Source organism: Urocitellus parryii, chromosome 7 (genome assembly GCF_045843805.1).
Source record: "Urocitellus parryii isolate mUroPar1 chromosome 7, mUroPar1.hap1, whole genome shotgun sequence".
NCBI lineage: Eukaryota > Metazoa > Chordata > Mammalia > Rodentia > Sciuridae > Urocitellus > Urocitellus parryii.
In genome coordinates this window covers 162,840,838-162,860,289 of record NC_135537.1, presented here as the reverse complement: position 1 = coordinate 162,860,289, position 19,452 = coordinate 162,840,838, and the positions used below count along the sequence as shown (strand labels likewise).

Below are 19,452 nucleotides of genomic sequence, written 5' to 3'. Positions count from 1 at the left end.
CACTGGGTCCAGCCATAAGGAAGACTGGTGCTAAAGGAGAAAACAGAAAGCATCGTGTTTAACAACTGCCTTTACAGCCAGAGAGCTGTTAGTCAGCTCTTTGTCACTGTGACCAATAAAGAGATAAACAACTTATAGGAGGAAAGGTGTATTTTGGCTCAGTCTCAGAGGTCAGGGTGCAAAGTTAGTTGGCACCATTGCTTTGGGCCTATGGCAGCCCGGCACATCACAGCAAGAGTGCACCCAGAGAGCTGCTCGCTGGTGGCAGCCAGAAAGCCAAGCTGCCAATTTTTCTTAACTCTCTTCCACTAGGCCCCACCTCCGAAAATTCCCACCACCTCCCAATAGCGCCACAGGTTAGAGACCAAGCCTTCCACACATGGGCCTCTGGGGGTCCCTCCAGATCCAAACTATAACGCTAACAATTTATTTAAATTGTTCTTCTACATATCTGGATCACATGTGTTAGCATATGAAACTCTGAGCTGAGATTAACTCCTTGCAAAACTTGAGTCATTTTAAATAGAACAATTTCCCAGTGATTTTAGTCAAACAACCTCATCCCACCCCATTAATTAACAATAAATACCACTTTCATTTTTTACATATAATGCAAAAGAAGAACATGGTTCCTGTGTTTATACCAAGTTCTTCTTGACTGCACATTTTCGTTGTGACATCTGTTATCAAAGTGATACTTGTTAACAGAATACCTGAAGTAGATATAATGGTATCATTCAGCTTTTACTTTCATATAATTGTTAGTTTTATAAAGCTTATAACTGGGATCAAATTGAATGCAACAGAGTATTTGAAAGCATGTTATTTATAAGACAGAAATAAAATGATCTTACCTTATTTGGGAAGAAAGGCAATACAAAAAGAAACAAGTAAAAAGGCAACTGATTTCTCAAAACACATTTTGTTAAGTGACTGGCTTTTAGAACATCATCATCAATGGCCACTAAAACAAGATGAGTAAATTTCGATCTTTTTCTTTTTTGTTTGTGTTTGTTTACTTCCTGAATTTTAATCATACACAAATCTCAATTCAAATAAGGAGTAAGACGAGAATTAATGACATGTTTGCTTTTTACTTACCTCTTCTAATTAAGTTGATCAAGGTGGCCATATAAATGCTTCAAAGCATTTCAGCCAGGGGCCTTGAATGAAAGGGAGAGAATGAGCAAACTGTTCAACTAGTAGTTCATGAGTGCCGCCAATCACAGTCCCACTGGTGAGCTCCTGCCACGTGTGTGAAGGTGAACACATAAGCTTGAGCCTCTGGGAAATTCAGTGTCACCCCAAGGCACTGGCCGCTACCCTTCCTATACATGGAACACTCGTGCTGTAGATGTGGGGGTCTGCGAGGAAAAGCAGGCTTCTGTGGAAGACTCTGCAATTGGAAATCATCAGGGATTCTGGGAAGCAGCAGCTACAGCCTCAGAATGGTTGAGGCAGTCTGTCAAATGGTGGCGTCGAGCTGACTTTATGAGCACCATGCCTGCTACAGGAAAAAAAAAAAAAGCTATTTATTTTAACTTTCTCAGTAACTAGACCTAAAGCCAGGCAGTGGCTGAAATTTGTAAATGCATTATCTAGTCATTGAATATTAAAATTTAAAAAAAACTCCAAAAGTACCTAGTTCACCACTGATCCAAATTCATTTAATTTGCTTCCCCAAAATGCATCTCTAGATGTACAAATGTTTCTTTCCTGTTTTAAATGTTCAAGGTTTTGTATTTGTTATATATATATATATATATATATATATATATATATATATATATATAATCATAAACTATACTGACTAACCTTAAAGCCAAAAAAAAACATAAAACAGAAGTTCTGAAAAGCAATTCATAGCTAAAAATAAGTCATTTTCCAAGTCATTCTCCTTTATCACCAGTGTGACTTACAATATGTACCCACATCTGTCATTTCAGATGTTTGAATTATTCATGAGAATTGTAAATATTCTTTATGTGCCTACCAGGATGAAAAACTCTGCCAAGGCAGGTGCAGGGACTAAAAGAATACCCCTTCCTGGTTACTTTTGTTACCTTTATTTAAAAAATAAATAAATAAAATCACCCCTGAGGAAAAACAAAACCTCCAAGATATGCCTCTAGTGGTAATTTCTGGAATGGAATAAAACACATTGCTGTACAAAAGGGGAAAGGGGGAAAAAAAAAAAAAAAAAAAGCCAAGCAAAGTGCACTGTGTCAATCCTAAGGTGTGTGACATGGCAGTAGGGAGGAGCTTCTTCTCTGTGAACTCCATAAAAATGTCAGCCCAATGCCCTCATGACAGACAGTGCTCCAACCTTCCTGAAGCTGCAGGTGTTGCTCCCAGAGTCCCCGATGGATTTCAGTCGCAGAAGCTTCAATCGAAGCCTGAGTTCCTCCTCACAGGGCCCTGTGCTCAACTTGAGCAGTTCCCTGTACAGGAGGGGGAGCGTGCAGCGTCCTGGGGCTGCACCCAGCGTTTATGGAGGGGCTGGAGGCCACGGCACCCGCATCTCGACCTCCCGACACGTTGCAAACTATGGGAGCGATCTCAGCGGCGGGGACCTGTTTGCTGGCAATGAGAAAATGGCCATGCAGAACCTCAATGACCGGCTGGCAAGCTACCTAGAAAAAGTGCGGTCCCTTGAGCAGTCCAACTCCAACCTTGAGATGAAGATCAAGCAGTGGTACGAAGCCCACGCGCCCAGCGCAGGCCGTGACTACAGTGCATATTACAAACAAATCCAAGAGCTGCAAAATCAGGTAAGGCCCGATGTCTATGGTTTAAAACTATCTCACTGTCGTGCCTCTCCTGATAGCTCAAGAGTTAGGTGGGTCTAAATGCATGTTATAAAGCAAATTAGGTTGCAATGCTTTAATTGTAAAAATGCCACACCTATCATCCACCCTTAATATTGGAGCATCTGACTCTATAACAGGGTGACGTTAAATCAAACTTTTTAAATCTAGTTACAATAATTTTATCCTCCAATCTTACAGTCTATCTTTTTCACAGCTTACCATGTCAGGGATACATGAAGAGTAAACAATTTTTCCTGAAAACACCTAACTCTTTATGTGTGATAATAAATTTTTCTTAGTTTGTCACCCAATCCCCACTTTTGAAAGTCAGTTCAGGGGATCGTTCTACTTTCAGTCATGTAAATGTTACAAGTATTCTAATCCTATAGATTTAACAAATAAAGTGATTCAGGGTGGAAATAGGGAAGCAGGAGTATAGATCTTAATGATATCAGAATTTTTAAATGCCCTGTTTAATAATCTGATTAAGAGACCACTTTTACAGTAATAAAATATTCTATTGCTTCCAATCCACGTTTATTGCAATCATATCACGACCTTCACCTCTGTTATCCAAGACAGGTGTATTTTTCTCTATTTTATCTCATATGGAATAAGGGTAGAAGACTTTGCTCCTAATTGAAGATGTCAGACATGACCTGAAGCACTTTTTTTTTTTGCTTTACCATTCTTATCTAATCAAGAAACGTGTCCCTTTCATTTTCATTTCTGTTTTATAATTCATATTCCTTTAGAGCAAAGGCCACTGACTAAGCAGCAGGTCTCTTTTTCTCGAGCCATATCGTAACCTTAAGTGCAATTTTGAATTCAGGTTCTATAGGAGATTATGTTAGGATTTCTGAAACTATGCACACATGAAGCAATGCTCTTTAAATTAGTCTTCCTGTCAACAGGTCATTCTTTCAGGCTATCACTAAAAATGTTCAAAATAAACCAACCATTCTGCCATATGTCTCTTGTGATTTCTGAATCAACTTGGAATCATCCCAAATACATAGGCTCGGCCATCAGTCCCGTGTGGCTGGGCAGAGCCAGCATATGAAGGCAGCCCTCTCTCCAAGACTAGATCCACTGAAAGAAACATGTCACAGTAACATCTTCTACAAGTAGACTTCTGGCCTGCATGCATATTAGAGAACTCGCCCACTAGTTAACCACTTCTTAGGACCCGGGGCTTTTCCATCCTGATATCCCTAGATCCTAACCACCCTATCATATGACAAGTGTTCTTTCACCAAGTGTCAATGCTTATTGGACACTAATGAGGCACAGAGTACCTGATGGGCATGGGGGAATTAGGAGGAAACAGAGATGGACAAAGCTACCACTCAGAGTGGTCAATGCTGACGAGGAAAGCTGTGCAGGGCACTGAAAGCAAGGGCTGGTCATTTCACCTCTGCACTGAGGATGTAACTGAAGGCTGCCTTGAAGCCACATTGCTTAAACTGAGATGTGAAAAAGACATGGGAGTTCGCCAGTGGAGGGGAGCCACAGGAATGTTCCAGACAGGAACAACATTAAAGACAAGGCACTTAATAAAGCTTGGTGACCCAAGTTGACTGAATGTCTCCTTTTGTAAAATAACGAGAAAGTGGGCCAAACCCTGGGGACCAGAGTTCACTTTATGCATTTTTTATATGAAATACCCATGTTATTATTCCTCATACATATTCTTATGTGGAGATTCTTGACATGAACATCTTTGATGTAATTGTGGGTATATCTGAGAATAAACCCAATCATTTTAAACTCCTATCCATTTGAAAGTGTCTTTCCTGTGTTTTTTCCACAGATTACAGATGCTCAGTTGCAAAATGCTCGATGTGTCCTGCAGATTGATAATGCTAAACTGGCTGCTGAAGACTTCAGAATGAAGTAGGTGCTCTAAAACCACAGTAAAACTTACAGGAAAAGAATTCCTTTTAGTAGTCCTTCAGAAATCCACATTGTTGGTGGAGAAACTGCCATTAAATGTTTTCAGAATCATAAGACATAAGGGATGTTAGAAGCTACCTAATCCAGCCCAACATTCAGGGATAGACCTCTCTTCCACAGTCTTAAGATTCGGCCACCTAGTTCATAGCAGAATACCTCCGATAATTGCTACTGCTCTTGTTGGTTAGCTCTGGTTGCCCAAACATTCTTTTTCAGAAACCTGGCATCTGCCTTTTCACCCACTGAATCTTATCCTGTCCTTTGGCTTAATAACAAAACATCTTGAAATTCCTTTTCTGTACAAATGCCCTTCTGTTACCTAAAGAGAGTCAGCTGTCTACATTTAGTGAACCTCCAAGCAGATACACAGATTCCTTCAAGAAACTACATGTATGGTGACCCTCGATACTTACTAGTTTACCAGTGTTTTACAATATTGTCTGACCAACCAAAGAGCTGAGACAAACCTATGATTAATGCATTTCCAATGTGTTCACTTGCTTTGAGTCCTGGAATGCATGTGATCAAACTACTCTCACACTGGGGCTTCCTCATCCTGAATCTGTATCAACAAAAAAAGTCCTTTGTGGCTTAGAAGGGTAGCATTTTAATGCTAAAGGGATTAAAAAGAAGGAAATGGGGGGGCTAGGGTTGTGGCTCAGTGGTAGAGAGCTCCTCTCCAGAGACCTTGGGTTTGATCCTCAGCACCACGTAAAAAATAAATTAGTGAAATAAAGGTATTGTGACCAACTATAAAATAAATATTTTTTTTAAAAAAAGAAGGAAATGGGAAAGTATATCTGAAGATTAAAGCAGTAAAAGTTCATTAATTCCAATTTTATAGGTCAGCATCAGAGCGATCCACTGCATTATCATTGTTTTAAAGTTTGCTATTTTTAAAAAATGAGGGTCTCTAAGATTGCAGAGGAGGATATCTGACCATTCGAGGCACATCTGTTTACTAAGTAATAAAAATAAATGGATCATGTGCTTTCATTAAGCAAAGCCAGCCTTAATTAATATCAATAATAAGAATCATTTTCTAACACAGTAATTAAAACAAATGTTTGAAATTTTTCTTTTAATATATCTGGACACAGTGGCTCAAGCTAGTCATTCCAGTGGCTCTGGAGGCTAAGATAGGAGGATCTCAAGTTCAAGGTCAGCCTCAGCAACTTAGCAAGGCCCTAATGCAACTTAATAAGACCCTGTCTCAATAAAAAACAAAAAGGGCTGGGGATGTAGCTCAGTGGTTAAGTGCCCCTGGGTTAAACCTCCAGTGCAAAAAAAAAAAAAAAAAAAAAAAAAAACTTAAAGAATGTAGAAACTTTTTAAGTTATTGCAAATCACAGAGATTACATTATGGAGCAAATTATCTGATTCCTAGGTTCTCATGCATATTTCATAAATGTGTAAAGGGAGACATTATAAAGTATTGCAACTGATCACATGTTCCACATAAAAAAATCTATCTCACTATATTAGATTCTCTCTCCTATAATGACTTCAGAAGGCCTCAGCCTCAGCTGTCTCTGCACACTAATTCATTCACAGGTTTGAGACTGAGAGGGGGATGCGCCTGACAGTGGAGGCTGATCTCCAAGGCTTGAGTAGGGTCTTTGATGATCTAACCCTAAGAAAGACAGACTTGGAGGTCCAGATTGAAGAGCTGAACAAAGACCTGATTCTCCTCAAAAAAGAGCATCAGGAGGTGAGAAAATGATCAGAACTGGTTCTGGGGATGATGGAATGGCTCCAATAAGAAGAAGAAAGAGGATGAGGAGGAGCAACAGGGGAGGAGGGATGGTTGGTGGTGGTGGTAGTGACCAGGATGAAGATGTCAATAATGATGGCAGCCCTCGCTCCTTTTCATAAGGCTGCTCTAGGTCAGATGACATAGAGCAATACCTGGACCCCAGAAGCCAGGCATAAGTTATTATTCTCCTTCTTTTTTATGCATCCCCAATGAAAGCAGCCATAGACGTCTTCTGTCTTCTCTGTCCAGCCTTATCTAAGAATGTGCTCCACACTAAAGTCCTGATTTTCACTCTCTTAGGAAGTGGACGTTCTGCGCCGGCAGCTGGGCAATACCGTCAATGTGGAACTGGATGCTGCTCCAGGCCTGAACCTCGGTGACATCATGAATGAGATGAGACAGAAATACGAAGTCATGGCCCAGAAGAACCTTCAAGAGGCCAAAGAACAGTTTGAGAGACAGGTAACAGAATAATTCCCCAGTGTGAGCAAATGTATAGAAGCTGCCTTCCCAAAGGAGATCACTTGCTTCCTTGCTCCTTCCTTTCTTCCTCCCTTCTTTCCTTCCTGCTTTCCTTCCTTTCCTTACTCATATATATGTATTTTTTTCCATTCTTGGAATTTCAGACGGAAGCTCTGCAGCAACAAGTCCTAGTGAACACGGAAGAGCTAAAAGGAACGGAGAGTCAAGTTACAGAGCTGAGACGCACCTATCAGAACCTAGAGATAGAACTCCAGACCCATCTCAGCATGGTAAAGCACAGCTCCCTCCCACTTGGCAATCCATCGAGTGTTTACCAAGTGTGAGGAACCCTGGGAATGCAAAGACCTCTAAGAAATAACCTCTCCCCTGGCAAAGCCAACCGGGAAACAGGTCAAACAACTAGTAAGAATTAAAAGACAGAAAGAAATCGAGGAAAGGGCAACGCACTGCCCAATGCAGAGGGAAGAGTAGATCTGGGAGAGTTCACCTGGAAGGTGGCGTGTAAGCTAGGTCTTAAAAGTTGAGTGAATTTTAAAGCTGGAAAATAGGAGTCAAGACATTGCAAGCTAAGCAAATTGGCCAGCCCCTAGTAAGTGATACTGTGGTCACCAACAACACCACGTTCATCATGGGGTGGCTGCAACCCTGCTCCATGACACTGGGGCAAGGCTAAAGGAGTGGGCTGGATCTGGGACACCCCCAGTGTTGTGGCAGGAAGAGGATCAATGGCAGGGCCACATGTCACTTTCACCTGCATTTCTTTAGCTGGAGAAAGTCACATGACCAGCCCCGGCATCAATAGATCAAGGAAGTGTAATTCTCCATTTCTAACACAAATCACGTGGCCAATCCTGATGAAGGGACTGGAGACAGGGTGGGGAAGCAAATACTGAGAACAGTAACACAATGTAACACACAGAGGGAACCAGGTGGGTGCAAAATTGAAAACCACAAAGGATCCTGGTTGAGTCTGCCTACATGGAAAAGAGACAGAAAGGGCTGGAAACTGATACTCACTGGGACTAGCTGCAGAAATTCTTCCCAAGAGAAATTAAAATCGAGTCATTTCCTACATCTAGTCCTCCCATAAGGAACACCCTGCCTGTCTTGTGCTCCTAGAAAGAATCTCTGGAACACACACTGGAGGACACCAAGGCTCGCTACAGCAACCAGCTGGCCAGCATCCAGGGGCGGCTGAGCTCTCTAGAGTCCCAGCTGATGCAGATTCGGAGTGACTCAGAACGCCAGAGCAACGAGTACAGTATTCTTCTTGACATAAAGACCAGGCTCGAGCAGGAAATTGCTACTTACCGCCGCCTTCTGGAAGGAGAAGATGTAAAGTAAGGCTCTTAGAATCAAGTAATATGTGTCCACAGCTGTGAGCTATTCTAGTTTGCTCTCCACCACTCATTACCCAGCACCAAGGCAATCATAGCACAAAAGCAATTACACACACACTCACCCACAGAACATCAAGACAAAAATATACCCAAAAGTAACACACAACCAAAATACCATGTATGGCCTTCTTGAAGTCATATGGTAGGAATGAATTAGAAGATGGTTATCTAAGTCATACAGATTACTCTTATGATTGGTATATTACTTTTATGATTGGTATATAACTGAAAGCACAATAACTTTTTAAAAATTCTCCTTGAGGGCTCACAAAGTAATCAGCAGGTCCCAGAGGTTCATGAGACCCAATATGGGAACCATCAATGTTAGAGCAATATAGTCTGCAAAGACTATACCCAAGGACATCGACAATGTAGTCTGCAAAGACTACACCCAAGGACCCAAGACTTGAGCTTCTATTCTGTTGTTTTAATAACAAAAATTTCCAGTATATGTTCAGTGGGTCAGTTTTGAAGCTACGTATTTTTCAAGTTAAAAAGCAGATCATTCAAGTTTGAAATAATGAGCCTTGTCAAAGGGGGAAAAAATAGAAAAACAGCATCCAAACATATCACTCAACTTGTCTTTGAAATAGAAAAGACAGGAGAGCACTCCATTTTCAAACTGGCAATAATACTTTCTTCTTTTTTTTTTTCTTTCTTTTCCAAAAAATAAAAAAATCAAAGAAATGTGCAACTTCAGTTAAGCAACCCGGAGGAGAGAGGTAAGTATTCCACGGTTTTGCACTTTTTCTCTGACTCTGAAATCTCAGCAGCTATCCAGTAATTCCATGTGGGAATTTATCCCTATGGTAGGATCATTGTCTTGGCCCTTGTTATTGCTGTCTTGAGAGCCTGAAAAGGAAAGAGAAAACTCAAATGTGAACTTTATTTATTTCAAGATCATGTATTTCAGTTTGGGGTGGAAAGAGTAAGAAATTTATAAATTGGGGGAAGGGTGGTGAATTTTCAGCATGTATTTGTAAAATGAATTTAAGATTATTTAAGAAAAAGGATGAGTTCAACTTTTTTATTCTGAAAGAAGGAAATAAGCCGGGCATGGTGGCGCATGTCTGTAATCCCAGTGACTTGGGAGGCTGAGGCAGGAGAATCAAGAGTTCAAAGCCAGCCTCAGCAAAACAAGCGAGACACTAAGCAACTCAGTGAGACCTTGTATGTAAATAAAATACAAAATAGGGCTAGGGATGTGGCTCAGTGCTTGAGTGTCCCTGAGTTCAATCCCTGGTACCAAAAAAAAAAAAAATGGAAATAAATATGAAATAATAATTTAAAGTTGAATTTCACAAATCATGGACATGGGCCTGAATTAACATTATTGTCTGATATGCACTCAGATGTAAAGAAAACCAGGAAGATTAAGACAGTCGTGCAAGAAGTAGTGGATGGCAAGGTTGTGTCATCTGAAGTCCAAGAGGTGGAAGAAAGTATATAACGAGCTGCCAGAAGGAGACGCTGCTGAGGTTTCAAAAGAAACGTGGCTGTGATTTTTTACTCCCTATAAGAAAGTGGCCGTCTAAAAACACTCTTCATACTTTGTAGTGATCAGAAGGGGGAAGGGGAAGCCTATTTATCAGTCTGTGTAATTAAATATAAACCTTTTATCAGAGGAGCTGCAAATTGCCTACAAAAATGAAATCCAATGAGCTCTAAAATATTTAAAACACCATTACTGCCAGCTTTATCTAGGAGCACATCTATTATAAGCTTTAGATGCTAATATCAATTATACACATTTCCATGATTCTAAACCTCACCAAAGCAGAGAAGTCTATGCAAATTGCAAATGAACCTCTGTCTCTGTTTTGTTTTGTTTTGTTTTTTCCTATTTCTGAATTGCTAAATCTCCTTTTGGGAGCTCCTGGGTTCTTAATTGAGCCAATTTCTTGGTTAATCTTGTTGGGTTTTTCAGGATCAGTACAATTCTGCCACCTTCAATCTATGACTGCTTTCCCCTCCTTGTCTTTACTGCTTTTTAAAATTCAGCCCAGCTCCTTGAATAATTTGAGAGTCAAATTCCAATCACAGATGCTAAGCAGCAGAAGAATGAGGCACACACACCATGCTTGTAGTGAGCGAGACCCTTCTCAAGGCAGACCACATCTCCTTTTGAAAATAAACTGCTTAAAATCATCGAGTGCCCTCTTTCTTTATGTGCTGATTGTATATTTTGAAATGTTTCTCACCGTTTTAAATAACAGCTTTATTGAAATGTAATTCACACTCAGAAATCCACCTGTGTAATGGGTATAATTTAGTGGCCTTTGATGATGTTCACAGGATTGTGCAGCCATCACCACTATCTAACTTTATCACCCACCAAATTCACTCCCATTCCCATTCTCCATTCCCTCCATCCCCTGAAAACCATTAACCTATTTCCTCTCTCAACAAATTTGCCTATTGTGGATGTTTCATATGAATGGAATTATACAGTGTGATCTTTTGTACACAAATGTTCGAAGCATTGTTAGTCAAAATAGCTCAAAAGTGAAAATATATATACTGTATTCTCACCACTTTTGCATCTTAGTGAGTGATAACTGCCTGTGAATGTTTATAGGAAAAATTAATTTGCCTAGTATAGTTGTATACTAGTGAATTGATTGGTTGGTCAAACTTAAAATTTTTTATAGAAGTTTCCAAATTATTAGGATAGTGATTTTTAATATCATATGGGATATAATGATGTAGCTCACCTAAAAGTAATAATATCTGCCAGTTATTTTTTTTTAATTTTTATTTTTAATTATACATGACAGTAGAAAGAATTTTGACATATCTTACATACATGGAGTATAACTTCCCATTTTGGTGGTTGTACATGATGTTACACTGGTTGTGTAATCATATATGAGCATAGAAAAGTTATGTCTGATTCATTCTACTGTCTTTCCCATTCCCATCCATCCTATCTCCCACACCGCTTCCCCCTTGTCCAATCCAGTGAACCCCCATTCTTACTTTCCTGTCCCCACCAATTGTGAATCAGCATCCACATATCAGAGAGGACAGTCAACCTTTGATTTTTGTGGGATTGGCTTATTTCACTTAGCATGACAGTATCTAGTTCCATCCATTTACCAGCAAATCCCATAATTTTAGTCTTCTTTAAGGCTGAGTAATATTCTATTGTGTATATGTACCACCTTTTCTTTTTCCATTCACCTGTTGAAGGACACCTAGATTGGGCCCATAGCTTAGCTATTATTAATTGGGCTGCTATAAACATTGATGTGCAATAAACATTGATGTCGCTGTAGTATGCTGATTTTAAGTCCTTTAGGTATCTGCCAAGGAGTGAGATAACTGGGTCAAATGGGGGTTCCATTCCAAGTTGTCTGAGGAATATCCAGACTGGTTTCCATAGTGGTTGCACCAGTTTGTAGTCCCATCAGCAATTTATGAGTGTGCCTCTTACCCTTCTTCACCAACATTTATTTTTATTTGTATTCTTGATCATTGCCATTCTGACTGGAGTGAGATAAAAATCTCAATGTAGTTTTAATTGCATTTTTCTAATTGCTAGTGATGTTGAACTTTTTTCATATTTTTGTTGACAGATCGTATTTCTTCTGTGAAGTGTTTCTTCAGTTCCCTTTGCCCATTTATTGACTGGATTACTTGTTTTGGGGGTGTTTTAACTTTTTTGAGTTTTTACATATCCTGGAAGTTAATGCTCTATCTGAGATGCAGGAGGCAAAGATTGTCTCCCATTCCGTAGGCTCCCTCTTCATGTTCTTCTTTTCTTTTTTGATTTTTTTTTAGTTGTAGATAGACACAATATCTTCATTTATTTATTTTTATGGGTGCTGAGGATCAAACCCAGGGCCTCACACGTGCTAGGCAAGCGCTCTACCACTGAGCCACCACCCCAGCCCCCTCTTCATGTTCTTGATTGCTTCCTTTGCTGTGAAGAAGCTTTAATTGGATACCATCCCATTTATTGATTCTTGATTTTACTTTTTGCACTTTAGGAATGTTGTTGAGGAATTCAGTAGCTAAGCCCACATGATGGAGATTTGAGCCTACTTTTTCTTCTAGTATCTGCCAGTTATTGAGTACTGTGAGCCAAACAGTGTGGCAAGTATTTCACACATTTCTCATGTAACTCCCACAACAATCTTATACCAATATACAACAAATAGCAACTTCATGTGGCTGCACCTTATTATATTATATCCATTTTATTTGTGGGTATTTTATATGAAAACATAAGAGAAGTACTTTCCCCAAGTCACGGCTACCAAGTAGCAAAGCAAGATGGAACCTCGGGCTGTTTCTAAAGCCATGACGCCCTCTTAAGCAATAGGCAATATGTGATCCTCTTTTGAAGTAGGCATTTGCCTCCCCTGGGTTGCTTTGTTATTTTTCTAATTGCCATTTTCATGAGCCAAATATAATAGCCAGCGTGGCACTTGTCCAGCTTGGTTAGCTAACATCACGCACAAGACTTGATTCAGCATGACTTTTGTCAGGAAAGATATTTTCATTCCTTTGCTTTTATGAAGAATTAAAAAGGATTCAGCTTTGGTTATTCCTTACTTTCCTTCCAAGTCATGCCAACTGGTAATTACTTTGGGCATGAGGTTAATGCTTTTTCCTGGGTTTTTGCAATACTCAATTCAGTTCATCCCTTTTTCTCACCATTTCCTCTTGTTTTCTCATGATCTGTTCTTTGAGTTAATGTGAACTTACTTTTTAGAGAAAAATAAACTTAAAAATCATACCAAAAAAAAAAAAGACATTAAGAATTCTAAAGTGAATTCTCTTCCACCTACGAAGACATACTTCAGGATGATCTGAAGCTTTGATATGCAAATACCAGCCTATGAATCTGGTTAATAAAAGACCTACACAGATGCATTTGAAATTGATTAGGCATGACCACTGACGTGTGGCAATAATGACACTTGGTTATAAGAGGTAGGATGATTATTCTTAAATCAGATTCTCCCCTGCTTTTTGATCTATCTCTAGTTTCTTTCAAGCAATCTTTCAAACAAAGTAGCTGAGACCATACAGACATGCAGAACCAGAGGGCGTGTTTCTAATTCCAGTTCTGCCAGTAGTTTCTATGTGAAAGAGACACACTAACCTTTGTGTCTGTGTATTCATCTTCTACAGATTAAAAACTGGAACAGCATAAACCTATTTCTGACAGGTAGCCAGACCCAGGGAAGATCTGTAGTCCTTAGATTCAGAACTGCATGTGATCACACATTAGAATCATCATCCATGTATTCCTTCACCGTATGTGAAATAATCAGTGCAGAAGTGGAGCTTAAAAACTCAGAGAAAAACCCTCCACCGAGGTTAGGATGGAGATAGCTATTTTTTCTGAGCTCTGGGGATTGTTTCTATACTGAGCCCTACCACAGTGAAAAAGGAGACTGATACCAAGTGACATGAAATCAAAGCCTGCCCAGTGACACTCCTGGACACCTTCTTCTCTCACCCTTACTCACTCAGGGTTGGTCTCAAGTACCTGATTATACCCCCAAGTAACAATTGCAGCTTAAAGCAGTAATTCAGAATGTCCATTTTCAAATACCCTTTCAAGCATCTTTTTTCTTCTCTCTGAGGTTCACTTCCAAAATTCCCCTCACTGGGATATTATTTTATCCTGCTCCTCTCCACGACTACACACTGCCTCTAGAATCCTCCCCTGCTTCAAAATCCATGGAGAGCTTAAGTCCAGAACTCAGGACCACTCATCATGATCCCTTGGGATCTTGTTCATCATCAGCTATATACTATATATGTTGATTTTACTACATAAAATCAACATACTATAATAACGCAGCCACGTCAATATTCATAGCAGCTCAATTCACAATAGCTAAACTGTGGAAGAAACCTAGATGCCCTTCAACAGATGGATGGATAAAGAAACTGTGGTATATATACACAATGGAATAATACTCTGCATTAAAAGAGAATAAAATTACGGCATTCGCAGGTAAATGGATGGAGTTGGAGAATATCATGCTAAGCGAAGCAAGCCAATCCCCAAAATCAAAGGCTGAATATTCTCTCTGATAAGTGGATGCTGATCCATAATGGGGAGTGCGGAGGCATGGGGAAAATGGAGGAACTTTGATTCGGCAAAGAGGAGGGAGCATAGGGAGGTTGCACAGGGGCAGGAAAGATGGTGGAATGAGATGGACATCATTACCCTAGGTACACGTATGACTGCACTTATGGCATGATGCTAAATCATATACAACCATAGAAATATAAAGTTGTGCTGCAGTTGTGTACAATGAATCAAAATGCATTCTGCTGTCATATATACCTATTTAAAATGAATAAGTTTTTTTTAAAAAAAAAGTACAACATAAAACATAGGCAATCTAATATTCTTTATTCACTCCTAGGATTTTAAAATGTTATTCAACGCAAGAGATGTTACAGCCCAAGTATCAGTGAACTGCAGAAAGTGACAGGTCTATCTTTCAGGGAAAGAATTTAGATGAAAAATCCTGCCATCAAAGACCAGGAAGCTAATCCAGCTGACATGAATGGAGTGCACACTTTTATCTAATTAAAAAAAAAATCTAAAGATTTTTAAATGCCACATAAATAATTTTCTCAATGGTGTATATTCCCTAAAATTCACAACAGTGGAAGATATATTATTCTTTTTTCCTTCTTATTTGCAGTGCTCCAGGTGGAACCCAGGGCCTCACACGTGCCAGGTAGGTGCTCTACCACTGAGCTACCCCAACACCCCGTCCCCTACTCCAAGAAGACATAATTCTTAGTTCACCCTGGATCTAGTCATCTCCCTCTGTGCCTCAACTTATGCAATCACTTTGCCAACAAGTCCAGGATTGTTCTGGCTTTAAACATTCCCACCTGCCTGCCTATGCATTCATGCAGCTGTCAAAGAAATCACGGTCACCTCTGAAAGCTCTCAGACGGATACTTGATAATTAGCACCACGATCCAACCCACTGAGCTAACCAGGTACCCCAGGAGGCTGACTCACTCAGCCTCCCCTTCCGAAAACAAGCCACTAAAGAATTATGTCTCTTTGCAACTTCTGAAGCTGCTTCCGTCTCCTACCTGAATTAAGAATAAATCTTGGTCAAAGCGTACCTATAAATTAGGCCATAATCATTTTAAATGAAGTGCATTTTAAGTGACACATTTAAACACATTAAGAATTAAATTCTTGCAGAGTGCAGTGGCGCACACCTGTAATCCCACCGACTCAGAAAGATAAGGCAGAAGATCATAAGTTCAAGGCCAGTCTCAGCAATTCAGCGAGGCCCTAAGCAAGCTAGACCGTAACTCAAAAAAAGAAAAAAGGATTTAATACAGTTACCACACCCTGGGTTCAATCCACAGTGTCAAAAATATATTAAAAGATTTAAAGTCTTTCAAGTGAAATAAATCCAAGGAAGAAATGACAACATTTAGCCAAAACACTATGCTTGGATTCAGGATAAAAATAGACATTGTCCCTTCTTAAGATGCTGAAAGTCTAAGGAAATATATTATAGAAACATAAATATATAATATGTAAACTTAATGTGTAAATTATAAGCAAAATTATTTACATTGTATAAGTTTTAAAGTGCAAATTATACATTTCAGCACAAAATTGGTTCTATTTTCAAAAATACAAGTTAACTATATTCCTCTCTTATGTGAGCATACCACTAAGTTATAGTTTTGAATTTGGCACATTTCTTTGGCTCTGTGAGCAAGAAATAGCCTCTGTTTTTATTTCTTTGGCAGTGAAGTGGAATCACTGAGTGTTGGGAGAATGCTGCTTGTAAGTAATAGTTAACAGCCATAATGCATAATATCACGTTCCTGTGTGTGGAGTACAAGCTGATCTGTACTTTATAAGGTCTCTGGAGATGCAGTGAGAGTAACCAAATTCTAGCTAAGGACACGTTTGTCTGTGTGTTTGCATGATTTCGTGCATGCTGTCATTTCTAACAAACCCTGAGGAGTCATTCTCTGCGTGTTGACCCAGGCATCGAGAAGTCCAAGGAGAAAGTTGTATTTAAAAGGCAGGACTCGCACATCAGATAGAGCACTAATCTCTATGGCATATGAAGAACTCAAAAAGCTAAACACCCCCCCCCAAAAAAAAAAAAACAAATAGCCCAATCAATAAATGGGCCAAGAAACCGAACAGACACCTCTCAGAAGATGATACACAATCAACAAATATATGAAAAAATGTTCATCATCTCTAGAAATTAGAGAAATGCAAATCAAAACTACTCTGAGATTTCATCTCCCTCCAGTCAGAATGAGTAGACACAAATAACACAAACAACAATAAGGGTCAGCAAGAATGTGGGGGAAAACAAACACTTATACATTGATGGTGAGACTGCAAATTGGTACAGCCAATATGGAAAGCAGTATGGAGATTCCTTGGAAAGCTGGGAATGGAACCACCATTTGACCCAGCTATTCCACTCTTTGATCTCTATACCCAAAGGACTTAAAAACAGCATACTACAGGGACACAGCCACATCAATGTTTATAGCAGCACAATTCACAACAGCTAAACTGTGGAACCAACCTAGATGCCCCTCGGTAGATAAATGGATAAAGAAAATGTGGTAAATATACACAATGGAATATTACCCAGTAATAAAAGAGAATAAAATCATGGCATTTGCAGGTAAATGGAGGGAGTTAGAGAAAATAATGCTAAGTGAAGTTAAAAAACCAAATGCCAAATGTTTTCTCTGATATAAGAAGGCTGATTCATAGTGGAGTTGAGAGGGAGAGCATGGGAGGAATACACGAACTCTAGATAGGGCAAAGGAGAGGGAAGGGATGGAGAGAGCATAGGGGTAGGAAAGATGGTGGAATGAGATGGACATCATTACCCTAAGTACATGTATGAAGACATGAATGGTGTGAATATACTTTGTATACAAGCAGAGATATGAAAAATTTGTGCTCTATTTGTGTAATATGAATTGCAACACATTCTGCTGTCATATGTAACAAATTAAAATAAAAATAGATACTTTTTAAAAAAACATACATTCATAAAATGTTTTAAAATTCATTTCAAATTCATTAAAATTTCTCTAAAATGATAGCAAAACTAAATAAATAAATAAATAAAAGGAAATGCAGGAGCCAGAGCACCTGCTTGATGTGCAGAGCAGAAACCCGGCTTCACAGTTAGGGAGGTCAGAATGACCATGTGTCCTTTTTATTTTCACTGTCAGCAGCACAGTTTTATTGTCTATAAAAGTTACTACGACCTAAATCCTATTTTGTTTTGTTTTGTGTTACTGGGGATGGAACCCAGGGGTGCTCAACCACTGAACCGCATCCCCACATCCCCAGCCCTTTTTGATTTTTATTTTGAGACAGGGTCTTGTTTAGTTGCTGAGGCTGGCTTTGGACTTAGGATTCTCCTGCCTCAGCTTCCCAAGCCACTGGAATTATAAGCATGTACCATTGCGCCCAGCTGAGACTCAAAATCCTATCTCTGCCACTCCTGGCTTTGTGGTCTTAAATAAGTCCTTCATAACCTGACCCTCAGTGCATTCATGATGTGGAATGAAAATAGCACCTTACGAATTTACTATGAAAGTTAAAAAAATAATGTCTTATAATCTGCTTGTCCCAGTATCTGGGAAGCAATAAGTACACAATAAATGATAACAGTTCAAACAAGAACAATCTCAGCCAAAATGCTTGTAATACAGATTTAAGGAATCCTTGGTAAAAGTCTCTACACGGCACTCCCACTTAACAAGTTTCTGTTCTCTAAAGAAAGGACACAAATGGATAATGGACTCTCTCATCAAGCCATCTGCCTTTGGTTGCTGCCTCCTTCCCATCCCACAGTGAATGTGCAACTTCTACAGATTTCTTGCTTAAAACCCCTTTATTTAGAATTCCCATTTGTTTGCTCTTTGTGATTTGTATAGGTTGAGGGAAAACATGTACCTTCTCATATATCCCTTATATGACAGAAGGTAAAAGGAACTGGAAGTGGATTTCACCATGGATTCAGCATTTCTGCCCTGGGAAAGTGGTTAAATAAGAGAGAGAGAGAGAGAGAGAGAGAGAGAGAGAGAGAGAGAGAGAGAGAGTTGGGGGATGAATTTTGAAACAGTCCTTCCATTTACCAGAATTGATCCTGAGCATTCGTTATGAAGGTTTGACATGGGTTTAAGGTGCAACCCTCCACATCCACCCCCAAATCCTCAGTGGGCATTGCCAACTCTGGCTTGGGATGACAAATGATTAAAGAACCTCATCTTCAGGGAGGCTGAAATCAGGGCAAATAACATCTGGACACTTGGGTGCATGGGGTTGGGTTCTGAACGAGGAGGAATCCAGACTACAGTCCTCACTCTACCATGGCAACACAAGCTCTGGCCATTGTGAGGCTCATCCCCAATGAGATAAAGGCCAGCAAAGAAGTACTCTCTGGGAGCCCCTAGGGCTGCAGAACCTCCCTCTGCCTGGGACACCTGAACACTGCCACCCAGCAAGAACCTCTGAACGCTTGTTTCTGAGAGTGTGTGTGAATGCACATGTTAACATAAGGATGGGGGTAACAGCCAAACCTATCTATAGAGTGTGTTGGAATCTGTTAATACTCAATTAATATGCCATGTAGCTTGCCTTTATGTCAATACTCTCTTCTATAATTTTAGAAAAGTTTCTTTATACATAACACACACTCATGACCCATTCATGATTAATCAAGAGAAAAATCAATTCAACAAGTATTTATTGAATGCTGATTTTGTGTAAGACATTGGGCAAATGGACTAGACATTGACAATGGAGCTAACCACAGACCCAATGCCTGAATACTTTCATGTTGGTTTGATTGAAGTATTTAATTTAATTCTCCAAAAGGCCAAACCATGTTGACTTAATTCAAGTTGAGCAAAAAGCATAGGCTTACTCCTCCTATTATCTCTGCAATAGAAGAAAAATATCCACAAAACATTAAGGTATTGTTTTAGTCAAGAAAAATCAAAAGTGCTGCATATGCCTATAGCAAAATAATAAACA

The 19,452-nt window shown here is 39.5% G+C and overlaps 1 protein-coding gene across 1 annotated transcript; it reads left to right on the top strand.

The window, feature by feature from the left end:
* Nucleotides 1–2,363: 2,363 nt before the first annotated feature.
* On the top strand, nucleotides 2,364–9,895 carry Krt20 (keratin 20). The gene is made up of 8 exons (XM_026387091.2): nucleotides 2,364–2,771; nucleotides 4,624–4,706; nucleotides 6,321–6,477; nucleotides 6,823–6,984; nucleotides 7,149–7,274; nucleotides 8,125–8,345; nucleotides 9,090–9,127; nucleotides 9,758–9,895. Exons 1-8 carry the CDS (start codon nucleotides 2,364–2,366, stop codon nucleotides 9,853–9,855), a joined length of 1,293 nt encoding a protein of 430 aa, XP_026242876.1. The 3' UTR covers nucleotides 9,856–9,895.
* The last annotated feature ends 9,557 nt before the right edge of the window (nucleotides 9,896–19,452 follow it).